Raw genomic sequence first — 20,376 nt, forward strand, 5'->3', positions numbered from 1 at the left:
AAATACAGAATCTATCGAGAAACTCCTGCAGGAATCTACGTTGAACCGAAAAACAGCGGAGGAAGCAAAGGAAAGTGTCCTGGCAGTAGAGGAAAAGATCCCTCCAATAAATAAACAGCTTCAAGATCATACGTCTATGCTGTCTATGATTGAACTGAAGGAGAAACAGACGAATCTGAGGATCAGGGCGGTACCCAAAGTTGAAAAAGGTAGTTTAAGTGATTTTCTCACACAGGAATTTGCAGGCTTTTAGAACCTAGATTTGGAAAAGCAAGAATTCAAGATAGTAAGTGCTTTTCGACTTGGAAAAGGAGGGAGAAAGATCAAGACAAGAGATTGTTTGATTACCTTTCTAACAAAAGGGGAGAGAGATAAAATATTGAGCCTGCATTTCCAGAAGACTTTGGAAATACAAGAATCAAGAATAGAGATTTTCAAGGACATCCCGAAACATCTATTGGAGCTTAGGGCTAACTACGGAGACCTGGTGGCCCTGCTGAGAAGAAGTGGAATTATTTTCACGTGGGAGTTCCCCCAAGGCCGATCTTTTGCCTTTAGAGGGAAAAAAATTAAAATAAGATCAATAGAAGATAAAGAAAAATTCCTGAGAGAGCACGGAGAAAACTTGCAAAAAGAAGCTGAAGTAGAAGAGGAGCCAATAGCATCGAAACCAGGAATCTTACCAATATTACCACCTTTGGATCTGGACAAACCAAAGAAAGTGACACCACCGACAGAAGAAGAACAATTATTGGGTGCAGTTGGAGGAAAGTAAAGTAAATACACCATGTCTCTGCAACTGTTAAGTTGGAACATTCAAGGTTTTAATTCCCCGGAAAAAAGGAAAGAAATATTTCATATATTAAAAAGGAACAATTGGACTTGATTTGCTTACAGGAAACACACGTGATAAGGCTACACAGGAAAGCATTGATTAATAGAATACTGGGCCAAGAATTTATTTCATCGGACAAGGTCAAAAAGAGGGGAGTTGTAATCTACGCAAAAGAGAGTTTATCACCGAAATTTATATTTAAGGATGACCAAGGAAGATTTGTGGCAATTGAACTTCAAGTTCAAGGAGAAAATTTTTTGGTAGTAGGAGTGTATGCTCCGAATGAGGGGAAGTCTGAATTTTTTAAGAAGTTGCATGAGACATTGGTGGACTTTATGGACTATAAGATCATAATTTTGGGAGATATGAATGGTGTGGTGTCTACAAATATGGACAAGTCACAAAGGCAGGTAGTGACTAAAGATGGCAGACTACCAAAAACCTTTTTCAATATGACTGACAACATGGACTTAATCGATACATGGAGAACCAAAAACCCCCTGGGTAGAGAGGGGACTTTCTTCTCTGAAGCCAAAAAGACATGGACAAGAATTAACCAAATTTGGATATCTAGAGAACTGGCCCCCAAGATACGGAAAGTGGAAATCTGCCCTAAAACATGCTCCGACCATAACGCTGTGAGATTGGAAATGAAACTAACACCAATTGGTTCCTTCAGATGGAGGATGAATGACACCCTGTTCAGAGATCCCGAGGTTACCAAGAAGGCCCAAAATAATCTCTCAAACCTTGAGAGATTATTTTGAGATAAATATGAAAACTAATGTCGAAAAAAGAGTAATCTGGGACGCAAGCAAAGCGGTCATGAGAGGGTTTTTGATTTTTTTTTAAAGTAATTTTTTATTAATTTTCCAATTTTTAACACTAAACAGCAACAACACACAAACATCAACAAATACAAACACACAAAAAAAATATCATTTCTTAACCTCATTTTCATACGCCTCGTTTCTCGGACTTCCCCATACCTCACCCTTTTTGCATCCTTGTTTTACAGTTTTTCAACAACCCTTTTTGCCAATTAAATTTTAAATTTAAACTCATTGTCATTCTCAATTTCACCTTAAACCATCAAACAGTTTTAGCTGCAATTCTGCGTCTTCCTTCCCCTTGACATTTTATCACTCCTCTATTTTACAACAGTTCTTAAGATATACTTTAAACTTCTTCCAGTCTTCCTCCACTGTCTCTTTCTCTTGGTCGCGGATTCTGCCGGTCATTTCTGCCAGTCCCATAAAGTCAATCACTTTCGTCTGCCATTCTTCCAGTGTGGGTAATTCTTGTGTCTTCCAATACTTTGCTAGAAGGATCCTTGCTGCTGTAGTGGCGTACATAAAGAAAATCTTATCCCTCTTTGGAACCAATTGGCCGACCATGCCCAGGAGAAATGCCTCCGGTTTCTTTTGAAAGGTACATTTAAGTACCTTCTTAATTTCATTATAAATCATTTCCCAGAAGGCCTTAATCCTTGGGCAGGTCCACCAAAGGTGAAAGAAGGTACCTTCGGCTTCATTACATTTCCAACATTTATTATTGGGCAGATGGTAAATCTTCGCGAGCTTGACTGGGGTCATGTACCACCTATAAATCATTTTCATAATATTTTCTTTTAAGGCATTACATGCCGTAAATTTGATACCGGTGGTCCATAACTGTTCCCAGTCCGCAAACATAATGTCATGACCTATGTCCTGTGCCCATTTAATCATAGCTGGCTTAACAGTTTCGTCTGTTGTATTCCACTTCAGCAATAGGTTATACATTCTTGATAAATTCTTAGTATTGGGTTCTAACAATTCTGTCTCTAGTTTCGATTTCTCCACCTGGAAACCAATTTTCCTGTCTTGTTTAAAAGTCTCCATTATTTGATAATAATGGAGCCAATCTCGTACTTTAGACTTTATTTTCTCATAGCTCTGTAATTTAAATTTACCACTTTCTTGTTCTAAAATTTCAAAATATTTTGGCCGTTTAGATTCCATGTTAAGTTTCTTCACCTCCTTGGCTTCCATAGGTGATAGCCACCTAGGAGTTTTATTTTCCAGCAAATCCTTATATTGAATTCAAACATTATATAATGCTTTTCTAACAATATGGTTTTTAAAACCCTTGTGAACTTTAACCTTGTCATACCATATATATGCATGCCAACCAAACCTATTGTCAAATCCTTCCAAATCCAACGTGTCTGCATTCTCAAGAAGTAGCCAATCTTTCAACCAGCAGAAAGCTGCTGATTCATAGTACAATCTTAAGTCCGGCAGGGCAAACCCCCCTCTTTCTTTTGCATCAGTAAGTATCTTAAATTTTATTCTGGGCTTTTTGCCCTGCCAGACAAATTTAGATATATCTTTCTGCCACTTCTTGAAGCAATCTAGTTTATCCACAATTTGTAGTGTCTGAAACAAAAATAACATTCTAGGCAATACATTCATTTTGATCACTGCAATTCGGCCTAACAAGGAAAGCTTCAAGTTCGACCATATTTCTAGATCTTTCTTTACCTCTGTCCAACATTTGTCATAGTTGTCTTTAAATAAATTCACATTTTTGGATGTCATATTAATCCCCAAATATTTTACTTTCTTTGCCACCGTTAATCCAGTTTCATTTTGAAAACTCTCTCTTTCAACATTTGTTAATTTTTTTCCAAAACTTTAGTTTTTTGTTTATTCAACTTAAATCCTGCCACCTGACCAAAGACTTGAATTAACTCTAAAACTCTCTTTGTACTAGTGTCCGGCTCTTGCAAGGTCAATACTAAGTCATCTGCAAATGCCTTCAGTTTGTACTGTCTGGCTCCGACCGAGAGGGTTTTTGATTCAACAGAATGCAGTAAAGAGAACTCAAAATGAGAAAAAAGATAAGATTTTGGATAAGATAAAAGAAGGTGAGAGGAAACTAAGAATGAAACCAAAGTCACAAGAGATTTTGAGAGAAATTAAACTATACCAAGTACAATATATGAAAATGATAAACCAAGAAATAGAAGGGAAAATCAAACAGATGAGACAAAAGACGTTTGAATCGGCAAACAAATGTGGGAAACTACTAGCTTGGCAGATGAAAAAGAGACAAAAACTTAATACTATAACAAATTTGGAAGTGGAGATTAGAAATTCCTTCCAGAAATACTTCAAACAACTATACTCACAAGGGCCACAGAAAGAGACTGATATAGACCAATTTTTAAGAAAAAATGGATTACAAAAAATATCTCAAGAAAATAAAATAATGTTGAACTATAAAATAACAGAACAGGAGGTGGAAGGTGCCATTCTGAATATGCAGTTGGGCAAATCTCCAGGACCTGATGGCTTAACCTCCAAATACTATAGATCCCTGAAAGACTGGCTAATTTGACCATTGAAGGAGGTATGCAATGAAATTTTGGAGGGGAAAAAAGGTGCCAGAGTTGTGGAAGGAAGCTTACATCACACTTATACCAAAAACTGAGTCTGAAAAAACACAACTTAAGAACTACCGCCCCATATCCCTGCTTAATGTGGATTACAAAATTTTTGCAGACATATTGGCTAAAAGATTGAAAAAAGTTTTAGTTGATGAGATTCATAAAGATCAAGCTGGCTTTCTCCCGGGCAGACATCTGTCAGATAATACGAGGAATATAATTAACATTTTGGAGAAGCTACAAGTGAATATTAACACTAAAGCAGTTTTGATATTCGTAGATGCGGAGAAAGCATTCGATAATATTTCTTGGAGCTTTATGAAGAAAAATCTTCAAGGGATGGGGGTGGGTAAAGGATTTGAAAATGGTATAGGTGAGATTTATTCAGAACAAAAGGCTAAACTGATAGTTAATAATGTGGTGACAGAAGAATTTAAGATAGAAAAAGGGGCACGACAAGGCTGCCCAATTTCCCCACTGCTTTTTATTTCGGTCCTGGAGGTTTTGCTGAACATGATTAGAAGGGACCATCTGATCAAAGGTATTCAGGTCAGAGCTAAACAGTTTAAATTGAAAGCTTTTGCAGATGATTTAGTATTAACATTACAGGAGCCTGAATCTACTACCAAAAGAGCATTGGAACTGATCCAGGAATTTGGTCAAGTGGCAGGATTTAAGCTGAACAAATCAAAAACTAAGGTTTTAGAGAAAAATTTAACACCGTTAGAGAAGGAGAGGTTTCAGATGGAGACAGGATTAACATTGGTTAAAAAAGTGAAATACCTGGGGGTAAATATGACCGCTAAGAATTTAAACTTATTTAAAGAAAACTATGAGAAATGTTGGTTAGAGGTGAAAAAGGATCTTGAAATATGGTCAAATTTGAAACTTTCCTTGCTTGGTCGAATTGCTGCTATAAAAATGAATGTATTGCCAAGAATGCTGTTTTTGTTTCAATCATTACAAATTTTGGACAAAATGGACTGTTTCAGGAAGTGGCAGAGTGACATTTCTAGATTTGTCTGGCAGGGCAAGAAGCCAAGAATAAAATTTAAGATATTAACTGATGCAAAGGATAGAGGTGGATTTGCCCTGCCAGACCTTAAACTCTATTATGAATCAGCAGCATTTTGCTGGCTGAAAGAATGGCTGCTTCTTGAGAACACAGACATTTTGGATTTAGAAGGTTTTGATAATGTTTTTGGGTGGCATGCATATTTGTGGTATGGCAAGGTTAAAGCACATAAGGCATTTAAAAACCATATTGTCAGAAGAGCATTGTTTAACGTCTGGACAAGATATAAAGACTTACTTGAAAAACTCCAAGGTGGCTATCACCCTTGGAAGCGAAGGCTCTGAAAAAACTCAATATGGAGGCCAACTGGCCAAAATATTGGGAGATTCTGGAACAGAAGGGCGATAAACTGAAATTGCAGAGTTTTGAGAAGCTTAAGGATAAAGTGCGAGACTGGCTTCATTATTTTCAAATAAGGGAGGCTTACAATTTGGATAAAAAAATTGGTTTCCAGGTGGAAAAATCAAAATTGGAAACAGAACTACTAGAACCCAAAACTAAGATACTATCAAGAATGTAAAACTTGCTGTTGAAATGGAATACTGAGGATGAAACGGTAAAATCTGCTATGATAAAATGGGCACAAGATATCGGACATGACATTATGTTTGCTGACTGGGAACAGTTGTGGACCACAGGTATGAAATTTACGGCATGTAATGCCTTAAGAGAGAATATTATGAAAATGATATACAGGTGGTACATGACTCCAGTCAAGCTTGAAAAATTTATCATTTGCCCGATAATAAATGTTGGAAATGTAAAGAGACTGATGGTACATTCTTTCACCTTTGGTGGACATGCCCAAGGATTAAGGCTTTCTGGGAGATGATCTATAATGAAATGAAAAAGGTATTTAAGTATACCTTTCTGAAGAAACCAGAGGCCTTTCTCCTGGGCATGGTCGGCCAATTGGTGCCAAAGAAGGATAGAACTTTTTTTATGTATGCTACAGCAGCAGCAAGAATACCCATCACAAAGTATTGGAAGACACAAGACTTACCCACCTTGGAAGAATGGCAGATGCAAGTAATGGACTATATGGAATTTGCGGAAATGACTGGCAGAATCCGAGACCAGGGAGAGGAGTCGGTGGAAGAAGATTGGAAGAAGTTTAAAGACTATTTACAGAAACACTATAAAATTATTGAATGTTAATGATGTTGAAATGAAATGAAGAGGTTTTAGCAATAAGGCAAAGGAATATGTAAAATGGATTGATTTTAGACGAAAAATTGAAGTTTATAATATGTGAAGATAAGAAATTAAGGATAAAATAAGAGGGTGTGGATTTGCTGAACCAATTATTAAATAGAATACAAAAAAGGGAGGTGTGAGGAAGTCAAGAAAATAAGCAAATGAATGCTAAGAATATAGAAAGAGGGATTTAGTTTTTAACTTTTCTTGATTTTTCTTTGTTATTTCTATTTTGTATTTTGTGTTTTGTGTATTCTTTTGTTTTCTTTTTTTCTATTTTTGTAATTTTTCTTATGTTGGAAAACTTAATAAATATCATTATATATATATAAAAAACGTCTGAAGGATTTCTTCTGATCTATCTCTTCACGATGATCATTCAGCCAGCCTTGAAAGGAAAAAGGATCCATGACCTTGGATACAGACAACATTAAGCAGACACATTTACTGCCACTACTCATTACCTCCCTACTGGGCATTCAAATGCCTTCTAGGGATTCTCTTGGCCAATATGGAACAAAACTGAATACGCAGCACTTCAAAATTTAATACCCTGCATTTCCTGATTGTTTTGAAACAGTCTGAAACACTCTCTGCCCTTTCAAATCCTGTTCTAGGGTTCACAGTTTTGCACCCTGTGAAATTAACTTCAGTCTGTTAACTAAATGCAAAGGTGAAATCTCACCCTCTCCCTCAACCGCCACCTAGCAACAGTCTTTCCATTAAGGTGCAACAGAGGGAGAGAACAGAAGAAGGGCCATTTAACTTCCTCAATTCAGATTCAGAGCATAAATTTGGTTTGGTTCATACTTCAGTGTGAAACTACCTAAGTTGCATTTTCCTTTAATTAACCTGCCTCCCTTGGCTGACAGTGCTTTTCCCAACTCTTGCAAAAAGAACATACCTCCAGGCGTGAAGAACAGGAAAACACAGATTGCAAGAAGTTGTTGACTTGGGAAGGACATCTTAGTATTAAAAGGACACTGTATGTTCTCCTGCAGAGCCCCAATGGGTGGGTTGTAACATCATGAACTGGCCACTCATCGCAGAACAAAAATCCCAGTTTAAGTGAGAATTTGAAGTGTGGGTGGAACAGATTCTTTGATGTCAGGGCTTCAATGGCCTCTGTAAGTCTCCACTGGCACACTTATAGCAGATTTTGATAGCCAAGATGTGTAAATAAGAAGCAGAATCTTGAGTTCCTGAAAGACTAAATGCATTCCCCCACACCCAAAGAACAAGAAAGTGTTATAGGACTTCCTTTCAACATCCTTTGTTTTATTTTGTACAATCACACCTCATGTGTGTCCGCTTCAGGTTACGTGTCCGCTTCAGGTTACGTGTTTTCGTTCTGTATCCCGCAGCAACCCGGAAGTACCAGAAAGGGTTACTTCTGGATTTTGCAACTGGTGCATGCACAGAAGCACTAAATCACACATGCACATGCACATGCACAGATGCAGCGCTTTGGCTTGCATCAATTCCATGTTACGAACGGGCCTCCGGAATGGATTCTGTCCATAACATGATGTTCCAGTGTATTGAAGGGACTTTATCCACTCAGTCAGTAAACCTACACCCACTTACCAAGGAGTAAGCGCCATTTAACTAAGTAGATTTCACTTCTGAGTAGACCCATACAGGATCACAAAGCGTGATTGCCAGAGAAAGTGTTCCTGACAAATTGGTACACAAAGCTCCTGCAATTAGAAATGCATTCAGGACACACAAGAAACCCATAAAGAGAGAATACAATTGCACATTGTACTTAAGGTACACAGTATAGTTCCATCTGGCTGAACTCAGATAGCAATGTTCCAACTCCTGCCTGCCTTCATATAATTTCAGTAAACTGTGGGAAGTGTACCAGAGCAAATGCATCCGCTGGCCAAGAAAGCACATACATAAAAGGCAAATGATGAAATGAAAAACTCAGACAAGGTCATAGGCTGATGACCGTTTCATTTCAGTTTCTGGCCAAAAACCTCCCCTTTCATGCTATAAGGCATGGAGAGTCCTCCCCTCCCTTCAGTGACTTCAAAGACAAGAATTAACGAGCACTTTCTATTTTATAGTCCTTTTTATTCAGTCATCTGGTTGCAAGCAAAAATCCATATCCCTCCACAAGGAGCGAAGTTGGCTACTATGAATCCTCCCCCTTCCATCTCCCACAACATCCCAGGCGTCAACGAGAAGTTCCTCCTCTCTGCATTCTTTGTTCTCTAATACGGACAGACCTCCTAGTTTTGGGGGAGGGAGGGTCTCCCATACTCTCTAATGTCGTCTCTGCTGGCTGTCCCTTCCCTTCTGTTTTTCTTTCCATTATCTCGTAGCTATTCAACTCCTGTCTAAGATCCTCTGTGTCTGTGTCTCTACCTGCTTCTGAAACTGCTGGAGACAAGGGGCGCGAATCTTCCCACTCCTCCAGCTGCTCTTCAAAGAGGATCTGATCTGCCTGAGAATGCATTCCCCAATCCTCTGATTCAGACCTTTCCCTGACACATACTGATTGGGCTGTTCTAGGATACTGTGGGAGGCATTGTGGTCTAAACCACTGAGCCTTGGGCTTGCCAATTAAAAGGTTGGCAGTTTGAATCCCCGCAACGGGGTGTGCTCCTGTTGCTCTGCCCCAGCTCCTGCCAACCTAGCAGTTCAAAAGCACGCCAAAAAGTGCCAGTAGATTAATAAGTACCGCTCCGGCAGGAAGGTAAACAATGTTTCCGTGTGCTGCTCTGGTGTCGGTGTTCGTTTGTGCCAGAAGCAGCTTAGTCATGCTGGCCACATGACCTGGAAAAACTGTCGGCAGAGAGGACAAACACCGGCTCCCTCGGCCTGTAAAGCGAGATGAGCGCCGCAACCCCCGAGTTGTTCGCAACTGGACTTAACTGTCAGGGGTCTCTTTACCTTTACTGTACCTTAATATACTGCAGCTGAAATAGCACTGACTAATTTGAACCCACTCAACCCCCCCCCCCACTATCTTGGACTATTACACCACTGCATATATCATACTTGAAAGAAAAGAAAAGGAGAGAAATTTTTGATCGTGGGAATTTATGCACCAAACAAGGGGAAAGTTGAATTTTTTAAGAAGCTGCATGAGACACTGACGGACTATATGGACACAAACTTAATATTGATGGGAGATATGAACGGAGCAGTATCGACCAACATGGACAAATCTCAAAGACAGGTAGTCACAAAAGATGGAAGACTGCCAAAAATCTTTTTTGAAATGACTGACAATATGGATCTAGTTGATATTTGGAGAACAACACACCCACTTGAAAGAGAGGGAACTTTCTATTCTGAAGCTAAAATGACATGGACTAGAATTGACCAAATATGGATTACTAGAGGAATGGCACCTAGGATAAAAAAAGTTGAAATCTGCCCAAAGACTTGCTCCGACCACAATGCAGTAAAGATGGTGATGAAGTTAACAACAACTGGTACCTTTAGATGGAGGATGAATGACACCCTATTTAGAGATGAAGAAGTTTGCAAAAAGGCTCAGAAGACTATAAAGGACTATTTTGAAATTAATATGAGGACCAATATAGAAAAAAGAATTATCTGGGACGCAAGCAAAGCAGTGATGAGAGGATTCTTGATACAACAGAATGCAATTAAAAAGAAAAGCCAGAATGAAAAAAAAGAGAAAATCTTGGAAAAAATAAAAGAAGGGGAAAGGAAATTGAGATCAAAGCCAAAATCACAGGATATCTTGAAAGAAATTAAATTATATCAGACACAATATATGGAGCTGATGAACCAAGAAATAGAGTGGAAAATTAAGCAAATGAGACAGAAGACTTTTGAATTGGCTGATAAATGTGGTAAACTGCTGGCTTGGCAAATAAAGAAGAGACAAAAATTGAATACAGTTACAAATTTAGAAGTGGATGGAAAGAGCATTTATAAACCAACAGAAATTAGGGATTGCTTCCAGAAATACTTTAGACAACTGTATAAACAAGGTCCTCAAAGTGATACGGACATAGAACAGTTTTTGGAGAAAAATGGACTGAAAAAGATCTCTCAGGAAAGTAAAAGGTCTTTGAACCAGAAAATAACAGAGCAAGAAATAGAAGGTGCCATTCAAAACATGGCATTGGGCAAATCTCCAGGACCGGATGGATTGACTTCTAAATACTATAAGATTTTGAAAGAATGGTTAATACAACCTTTGAAAGAAGTTTGTAACGAAATTTTGGAGGGAAAGAAGGCACCAGCTACGTGGAAAGAGGCTTTCATCACACATACCAAAGACTGAGATAGAAAAGACTCAACTTAAAAACTACCGCCCAATCTCCTTATTAAATGTGGATTACAAAATTTTTGCTGATATTTTAGCGAAAAGGCTGAAAGTAGTTTTGATGGAGGAGATACACAGAGACCAAGCAGGCTTTCTTCCGAGAAGACATTTTTCAGATAATGTAAGGAATATAGTTGATATTTTGGAAAAACTGGAAGTGAATATTAACACTAAAGCCGTTTTGATATTTGTGGACGCTGAGAAAGCCTTTGATAACATTTCATGGAGTTTTATGATAAAAAATCTTCGGGGGATGGGGGTAGGTCAAGGGTTTGAAAATGGTATAAGTGCGATATACTCTGAACAAAAAGCAAAACTAATTGTAAATAATGTGGTTACAGAAGAAATTCCTATTGAAAAAGGGACACGTCAGGGATGCCCAATCTCTCCATTACTTTTTATATCGGTCCTGGAGGTCCTGCTGAACATGATTAGAAAGGACCAGTTGGTTAAAGGAATACAGGTCGGAGCTAAACAATATAAATTGAGAGCCTTCGCAGATGATTTAGTACTTACACTGCAAGAGCCCAAATCTAGTTCTAAAAGAGTATTAGAACTAATTCAAGAGTTTGGTCAAGTGGCAGGATTTAAATTAAACAAGTTTAAAACGAAGGTTTTGGAGAAAAATTTAACAGCATTGGAGAAAGCAAAGTTTCAGAGTGAGACAGGGCTAATTGTGGTTAAGAAAGTAAAATATTTGGGGATAAATATGACATCTAAAAATCTGAATTTATTTAAAGATAATTATGAGAAAACTTGGACGGAAGTAAAAAAAGATTTAGAAATTTGGTCAAATATGAAGCTTTCCTTGTTGGGTCGAATTTCAGTTATAAAAATGAAAGTATTGCCTAGAATGTTGTTTTTGTTCCAAACATTGCAAATAGTGGATAAGATGGATTGTTTTAAGAAATGGCAGAAAGATATTTCTAAGTTTGTCTGGCAGGGCAAGAAGCCTAGAATAAAATTTAAGATATTAACTGATGCGAAAGAAAGGGGCGGATTTGCCCTGCCAGACCTTAAATTGTATTATGAATCAGCAGCTTTTTGCTGGTTGAAAGAATGGCTACTTCTAGAGAATACTGATATTTTGGACTTAGAAGGTTATGACAATTTTTTTGGATGGCATGCATATCTGTGGTACGACAAGGTAAAAGTTCACAAGGGTTTCAAAAACCATATTGTCAGGAAAGCATTATATAATGTCTGGATTAGATATAAAGATTTGTTGGAAAGTAAGACTCCAAGGTGGTTGTCGCCAATGGAAGCAAAAGCTGTTAAAAAATTAAATATGGAGGTCAATTGGCCAAGATATTGGGAAATTTTGGAGCAAGAAGAAGACAGATTGAAATTGCAAAGTTTCGAGAAGTTAAAAGGGAAAGTGAGAGACTGGCTGCATTATTATCAGATAATGGAAGTTTTTAAATTAGACAGGAAAGTCGGCTTCCAGGTGGAAAAATCAAAAATAGAAACTGAATTGTTAGAACCTAGTACTAAGAACTTGTCAAAAATGTATAACTTGCTGTTGAAATGGAATACACAAGATGAAATGGTTAAATCTGCAATGATTAAATGGGCGCAGGATATTGGTCATGACATAATGTTTGCTGACTGGGAAAAGTTATGGACCACCGGGATGAAATTTACGGCATGTAGTGCCTTGAGAGAAAATATTATGAAAATGATTTATAGGTGGTACATGACCCCAGTCAAGCTTGCAAAAATCTACCACTCGCCCGAGAACAAATGTTGGAAGTGTAAAGAAAGAGAAGGAACATTCTTTCACCTTTGGTGGACGTGCCCAAGGATTAAGGCTTTCTGGGAATTGATCTATAATGAACTGAAAAAGGTACTTAGGTACACCTTTCTTAAGAAACCAGAGGCCTTTCTTCTGGGCATAGTCGGCCAATTGGTTGCAAAGAAGGATAGAACTTTTTTTATGTATGCTACAACAGCAGCAAGAATTCTTATAGCAAAGTACTGGAAGACACAAGATCTACCCACCGTGGAAGAGTGGCAGATGAAAGTGATTGACTACATGGGCTTGGCAGAGATGACGAGCAGAATCCGAGACCAGGGAAGAGCAACGGCGGAAGAAGATTGGAAAAAGTTCAAAGACTATTTAAAGAAATATTCAAAAATCAGTGAATGCTAGATTGATGTTGAATGAGAAAAATAGGGGTTAATAGCGATAACGGTTAAGTGGAAGAAACTGAATGTTTTTACAATTAATTTGAAAGTAAGGGAGGGATTTGTTAATTAATTAATTCGACACGAGAATGCAGAAAGGGGAGGTATGAGGAAGTCGGGAGAGTAAGGAATATGAAATGAAGACTCTGAAATTATACGTGTTGTATGTTCTTTATTGTTTTGTTTTCTTTGTTATGGATGGAAAATTGAATAAAAAACATTAAAAAGAAAAGAAAAGAAAAGAAAAAACCAAGAAAGGATGACAAGCTAAAGAGAAACAGTATATAATTTTTCTTCTTTGCAGGAGGGTGAAGGCTGATGACTGTGTCAATTCTGTTTCCAAGAATGCAAAGTAAAGCTTGCATGTCAACATTTTGATGATTTGCAAGCCCCCTCCATAGAGGCTGGCCCCTCTCACTGTCCTCGGAGCTTGCTTACCGGTAACCTCCTCTGGCTGATATCCAGACAGACCAGGGAGATTTTGATAGGCGACATTTTCCCAAGCATGGGCAAAATGCACAACCCCTCCCTCCTGCTTCCGCAGGGGAAAGAAAATAAGTCAGAAATCTATTTACATGATGTTTATTTCTGACATTACAGCACTAGAGAAAAACACGTCCTTTCAGTTCAGTTCTTCCAGCACGTCTGACAAACTTCCTGAACATGCGCACACAGAAGGTTTCAAGCTACACTCTTCACAAAGACTTATCCAGCCTGTGAACGTCCTGGGAAAATCTTCTTTCCCACAGATAAGCGCATCATGTTGTGTCAACAATCTGGCTGTCTGCAGCGGTGATGTTTCCATATACTGACACATTTAAAGGGGAAATATATTAGTGCAGAGATGGATCCTCTTTTTCAACTCCAGGGAAATCCTGAAGGTGCAAGGGGTTCATGTCAGTGGCCGCACACATTGACAAAGAAGAGGCAGGCAGCTTATACACACATGCCATGGGAGAGAAGCACTATGACAACTGACACATTTGTTAATTTTGGATTCTGTCCCATTTCTTGATTCCTAAATTCAGTTTTCCAGAATTCCACAACAATTCATTATTTTAATGATATTTGGAAGTAATTGTGCTGGGCCCGGGGGTAACATGAGAACCTTGGTCCAGGTCCATTCCAGAATCTAAAGGTTCTGCTAGGAGTCAGTCCGACAGGATCAAGGCAGGAAACCAGGCAAGGACAGGTACAGGATCTGGCATACAGCAATGTTGCTCCCGCAACCTGGGGCGGGGTCTGACAGCCTTTTATCTTTGTTGGGGTAACAGCCGGTCCTGATCCCCAGGCGACTCACCTCCCTGTTTCGCTCGAAGTTGAGAACTCCTCCTGCAAGTACTCAGGTCTCTCCTTCTCTCAGACCTCAGTCTCTGCAGCTAGGGAGACGTCGGTGTGTTACTAGACCCAGGGGCTGCTCCCCTGTAAGTGATGGCCCAGCTGAAGGTAATCCCCGCATCTGGAGCCAGGGCAGGCTCAGGGACCTGACTCGGCCCAGTTGGTGTTTGTTGCAAGGGAACCTGTGCAGACTGGGACTCTTCAGGATCAGGCCCCAGAATTGGTTCAGATGACAGGCAAAGGATCCAGTGCAGACTGAGACTCCTCTGGTTCTGAGTCTGAGCCTGAGTCCCAAGCCATCACAGTACAGTAATACTGTCTCCAACAAGTCTCTTCAATACAAAATAAAACAAAAGACGTTGAAAGGAAATACTATGACACTTTCTTCTTCTTTGGGAGTGGGAAATGCATTTAGTATTTGAGGAACGTCAGGACTCTGCTGCTTATTTACACATCTTGGCTATCAAAATCTGCTATAAGATTGTCACTCCCATCTTTTCTATATTAGTGAGGCTAAAAGGCCTCCTTGAAGTTATTTTTGAATGGGCATGCATAAGGTTGTGAGGTAAGTATGGCTTTGCGGTGTTTATATTGTCATTTCTACAGATTTATTATATCAAATTAGAAACATTAAAACCATTGTCCATTTATTGTTGGGCAAGCACTGATGACATTTCTGATTTTACCCTGCATTTATTTGGTCCTAATGTTGGCTATTTGCAGACCAGTTGCGCTGCAGAGAGCTTGCGAGGGAGACCACACATTACAAGGAACGCAAAATAGCTTTAGCTAGGTTTTAATAACAAAAACAAAAACTCCTTTTACACTTAATATATCAATAAACATGACCCATCCACCAACCCAACCACCAGGGAACTGAGAGAGCTAGGTGCTGCTCTTTATATACTATACCCAATTGCTGACACAGCTTAATTAACACAACTTAGCGGCACCTGCTATACTGTTTCACAGCTGTAAAACTAGGTCGCGTTATTTGCTCTGGCCCTTAAAGACATACACATCTTGTGGAACAACAATGAACCTTCAAATTTAAAGAGACCATTCAACACCTAAAACTTGAATTAAACATTAAAACCACTGTCCATTTATTGTTGGGCAAGCATTGAAGATATTTTTGATTCTGCCCTGCATTTATTTGGTCCTAAAAGTGGCAGGTGTGCCAGTGGGGACTTGCAGAGGCCTTTGAAGCCCTGACATCAAAGAATCTGTTCCACCCACACTTCAAGTTCTCACTTAAATTGGGATTTTTGTTCCATGATGAGTGGCCACTTCATGATGTTACGACCCACCCATTTATCTTTATACTATCTTTCCGAGAATACCATGATCTCTAGGCTGTTGTTAAAAGGATCAAAGGAAGAAGCTTCTCCACCCTGGAGGAATCTAGTGAAGGTCCACATCTATTCCTCTGTGATTGGGGGCTCTGCTGGAGAACACACCTTTTGATACCAAGATGTCCATCCCAAGTCAAGTACTTCATGCAATCTGTGTTTTCCTGTTCCTTACACCTGGAGGTATGTTCTTTTTGCAAGAGCTGGGAAAAGCACTGTCAGCCAAGGGAGGCAGCTTAAGTGCAGGTTGGCAGGCAGAAGTATGAACCAAACCAAATTTATGCTCTGTCCATAGAATCTGAACTGAGTCAGTTAAATGGAAATTCTTCTGTTCTCTCCCTCTGTTGCACCTTAATGGAAAGACTGTTGCTAGGTAGCAATTGAGGGAGAGGGTGAGCCAAGGGCCGCTGTTGTTGCAGTGAAGCTGATCAGAGAATCAGAGAATCTTAGAGTTGGAAGGGGCCCAAGGGTCATCTAGTCCAACCCCCTGAAATCTTTGATGGAGTGGCCCTGCTTCACATCTCTTTCTTTACTGCAGCCTGTCAGAATCTGTTCAACATTTTATCTATTTAAGCAACTGTCCCTAATATTCAAGCAGGGAAACTGACTCCTTTACTGGGTAGAGATACTTTGCAAATAGAATATAAAACTCAAGATGTGGGCAAGCCTTCTGTAGCACAAGAAATCTTTAATAAAAACTATTTATTTTTTAAAAAGATGAGGGTAAACTATAGGTTCATCTCAGAGCTAAGGGTTGATGGCTCAATGTTTTCCCATCCTGTGCCAACTCCTTTTAATCCCATTTGGGGTCAATTCTTTAAAGAACAAGCCATGAAAAATCCACCCAGCTTTACTTTTACAAGCAGAAAGTCCTTCAGAAGTGGTCTGGGGGCTGCCTCTTTCTCCATTTCTCCATTTAATATTTTACAGTGGCTTAGGGAAACTCCGTGGCGATTTGGCTTTTACTTTTTAAAAAACTTTTTAATTATTCTGTATGATTTCTGCTGTATTCTGTCTTATGATTTGTGATGTATTTCTGATGCTCTATTACCCTATTGTCATTCATTGTTTCTAAGAAACTTTGGGGTTCCTTTTAATGAAAAGCGGCATAGAAATATAAGCCATCATCAAAGCAACCCTCCATTATTCACAACATTTTGGTTTTGTCTTTTGGAGCAGATGCTCGCCTCTGTACAAAATGCCTAATTATTATACCAGGAGTAAAATGCAAACAGCAAACATGTGAAGTTGATGATGGAGGAACCTGTGTTGGCATCACCACCCTCGAAGGTAAGAAACAGCTGCAAAGGTTGTGCCTTGTTTGGGCTCCATGGTCCACATTCCCCTTCTGCTTATTTTCCATTTCTCTCAGCTTAGTGATACAAGAAGGGGAATGATTCATGGAAATGCCTTTGTCAGAAGCATAGCTTCAAGCATGCAGTCTGAGCTTGTATGCAACAAGCTCAGACATTTCTTTCCTGACTGTTGCATAGTTGAAGAGAGTGTTAGTGTAGAAAGGAAGAGAAAGTCTTATTTCCTCCATCACCCAGTGGCGTATCAAGGTCAGGTGGTACCACGTGCAGAAAATTTATTGTCAGCCCCCCCCCCCCCAGCACATTGAAATAATTAAAAGAAGGACAAATAAGATACATCACCAGAAAAGAAGGTGTATGACCCAATTCTATAAAACACAGCTCTCTGGCCTCAAACCCTCCATGCATACTTATGTTTCACTGCAATATCCCACAGTACGCATGTGGGTACCACACAAGACTCCTCTCCACTCCTTCCCATATATGCTCCCTAAACTTGTTTGTGTGTTTCTCTCTACATTCTAGAGCAGATTTAGGGGCTGTTGAAGAAGTTGGGGAGAGACATGTGTACCTGTATTCAGAATAGCTTTGTTTCCCCAGAGTCATAAACCTTGGACTCAGCTGCATTAGTAAAGAAAAAGCATTTTATATGCGTTATAACGCTATGACACTGGATGGCGCTGTGGAGTCCCATCTTTCTCCAACGTGATTTCCCATTATAAAGTTTACAACACGTTTTCCTAAAATGTTTATATATATCTGTCTAGATTCAGCCCTTGTGTTTCTTTATTCTTTCAGCCATCAGTATTACCAGGTTCTTAATGGAGAGCACTCCTTTAAAAATCACTGTGGTAACTGAGGGTGAGAATGATACATATCTTCACTCTTTTCTCTTTTCCTCTTTCTTCCTCTTCACACGTTGTCTCAGATGGGGAGTTTAGAGATAAAATACTCGATTGTGCATTGAAGGATCTGGTGAACTGTGATATGCCTTGTCCTAATCAAAATGATATCTGTCTGGAAGTCAAATGCTGCGATGATTCTGATTTCTGCAATGCAAACTTTTAAAACAGGCCGAGAGTCACCTCAAGATTCTGCCTTCCTAAAATAATAAACATTTATTCTGTTCCCCCTCAGCTTGTCAACCTTTCTTGTGTTTTCCTTTCTTTCAAATATGCTATATTCTGTGGTGTAATGGTCCAAGACAGAGGGGGGTAAGTGGGTTCAAAATGGCCAGGGCTATTTTGGCTGCAATATACGATAGCAGCTGAATCAGCATGAAAGGGGAGATTTTTGCTCACTGTATTCTGCAAAGTCAATCATTTAGGAACACTTGAAACATGAGGAGCTTGGGTTTAAAGAGAACGGTGGGCAAGTGTTGTTATGCACAATGTGTCGATTTCTATATATCACTTGCTCTCATTTCCTCTACTTTCAAAACTTTCATCAACTCCCTATTTATTTTTTTTATCAAAACTCATGTTTCAAGCCATCAATTCAGCTTCCTATTACACAGCTCCTTTTGGCTTTTTCGAGTGGGATCTATGAACCACTGGCTCAGACTGTCCAAATCCTTCCCCTCACCCCACACCACCCCTTTCAGCCCTAAGAATTCCGAAATTGAACTTTTCTACCTATATACTGACACCTGCCAAGTTTTAAAATTAAATCTGGTGTTGTGGGTGATGCAAGTCTGTTCAAGAGTTCTGACACTGTGTTATATATAACAACTAGGCATTCGTTTTACAAGCCCTCACTCCTGGTGGAACACTGAAATATGTTTTATTTTGTCTTAGGCCACATTCACACCATGCATTTAAATTACTATGATACCACTTTAAACAGCCATGGCTTCCCCCACCCCTAAAATCTTGGAGTTGTCGTTTATTTTTATTCCATTTTATTTTTTAAAAAAATGTTATTGCTTTCGAAAAATATAAACATTAACAGAACAATTGGTTTTCCCCATTCCCACCCCCTCTCCCTGAAACAGAAGACTAATGAGTCAGATTTTCCCATAAGTCCATGTGCATATTTCATAAAGGGGTAACATATTTCAACAAAATTATCCAGATCAGATGCCTTTTGAGACATGTACTCTCTTCGTTAGTTTCTCGGACAAAGCAATTGTCCATTCCCCCCCCCCCCCATTGTCTGATGTGTAGGTGATCAATTACTTTGCTATGAGTAATTGTGCAGCCACCAGAAGAAAATCAATAGGTTCCTTGTATAACAAATAAAGTTGAATATCTGTTAATAAGCCTAGGCTTGGATTGCATTATATGTCCTGATCCATAATTTTGCTTATTTCTGTACATACTCTTTCCCAAAATGGTTGTAACAGCTCACATGCCCACCACATATGAAAAGTCGTATCAGTTGCCCTGTAGTTTATTAAGGGTGCTGAGAATTGCTTGTAAACTCTCCTATTACTTCCCATAGTTACAATTCCAGAGTCGTTTGACAATCAATCCCTCTTCCTAGGGAGCCGTGTCAGCTTTAAAAAAAATAGCATTCCTAGGATTATTTGGGGGAATCTATGACAGCTTTAAAAAAAATAGCATTCCTAGGATTATTTGGGGGAATCTATGACTGTTTAAAGTGGTGTCATATAGTTTTAGATGTGTGGATTCAAGATTAATGAATCTCTTCTTCTTCTTCTTCTTCTTCTTCTTCTTCTTCTTCTTCTTCTTCTTCTTCTTCTTCTTCGATTGCAGTGCTCACATAAAACATTTTATCAGTCTTTTCTTAATCTGTCTTGCCAGGAACTCAGGTATAGGGTCTTTTCCGTGCAGGATCCTGAATAATGGAAAGAGCAATGGATCCTTCAGCTCTTTTCCACTGGAACCTTCAAAACAAAACAGAGAATGGGACTGAATGGCAGACACGCACCCCTCCACTGATCCTGCTGTTTTTTAAACCATATCAGTTAATCTTTTCAGATTGACTCTAAGCATTCATTGCCCGATAACAATAAACTCTCCCTTTAGGTTATTCATTGCTTGTTGACAATGCTAGAAGAATTTCTGAGGATGCGGAACACTTTTTACCAAATACCAAATCCCTTTCGCCTCTCACTTCACCTCCTGCTCCTGAATTTAATTACTGGTAACTAGCAGAAGGGACACGGGTGCCACTTTGGGTTAAACCACAGAGCCTAGGACTTGCCGATCAGAAGGTCGGCGGTTCAATTCCCCGTGACTGGGTGAGCTCCCGTTGCTCGGTCCCTGCTCCTGCCAACCTTGCAGTTCGAAAGCACCTCAAAGTGCGAGTAGAAAGATGGAAAGGTAAATGGCGTTTCCATGCGCTGGTCTGGTTCGCCAGAAGC

At 39.3% G+C, this 20,376-nt stretch overlaps 1 protein-coding gene and 1 long non-coding RNA gene across 7 annotated transcripts in view; one reads left to right on the plus strand and one right to left on the minus strand.

Moving 5' to 3' along the window:
• The window catches only part of HAAO (3-hydroxyanthranilate 3,4-dioxygenase), a 48,900-nt gene that overhangs the window by 10,968 nt on the left and 17,556 nt on the right, over positions 1 to 20,376 (minus strand). Inside the window, exon 10 of one of the 6 annotated variants that reach the window (XM_081854994.1) lies at positions 19,587 to 19,847. The exons of 4 other annotated variants lie outside the window; for them this stretch is intronic. In XM_081854994.1, coding sequence (XP_081711120.1) covers positions 19,769 to 19,847 — 79 coding nt within the window. In that variant the 3' untranslated portion in view covers positions 19,587 to 19,768. Of the gene's footprint in view, positions 1 to 19,586; positions 19,897 to 20,376 lie in introns of those variants that run through there. One more of the 6 variants, XM_081854992.1, reaches the window with a different exon arrangement.
• On the plus strand, positions 15,730 to 18,184 carry LOC309338038. The gene is made up of 3 exons (XR_014154607.1): positions 15,730 to 15,918; positions 16,915 to 17,025; positions 17,977 to 18,184. It is a non-coding gene; the product is annotated as an uncharacterized lncRNA (long non-coding RNA).

This window comes from Podarcis erhardii (genome assembly GCF_964252035.2).
Source record: "Podarcis erhardii genome assembly, chromosome: 3".
Taxonomy (NCBI): domain Eukaryota; kingdom Metazoa; phylum Chordata; class Lepidosauria; order Squamata; family Lacertidae; genus Podarcis; species Podarcis erhardii.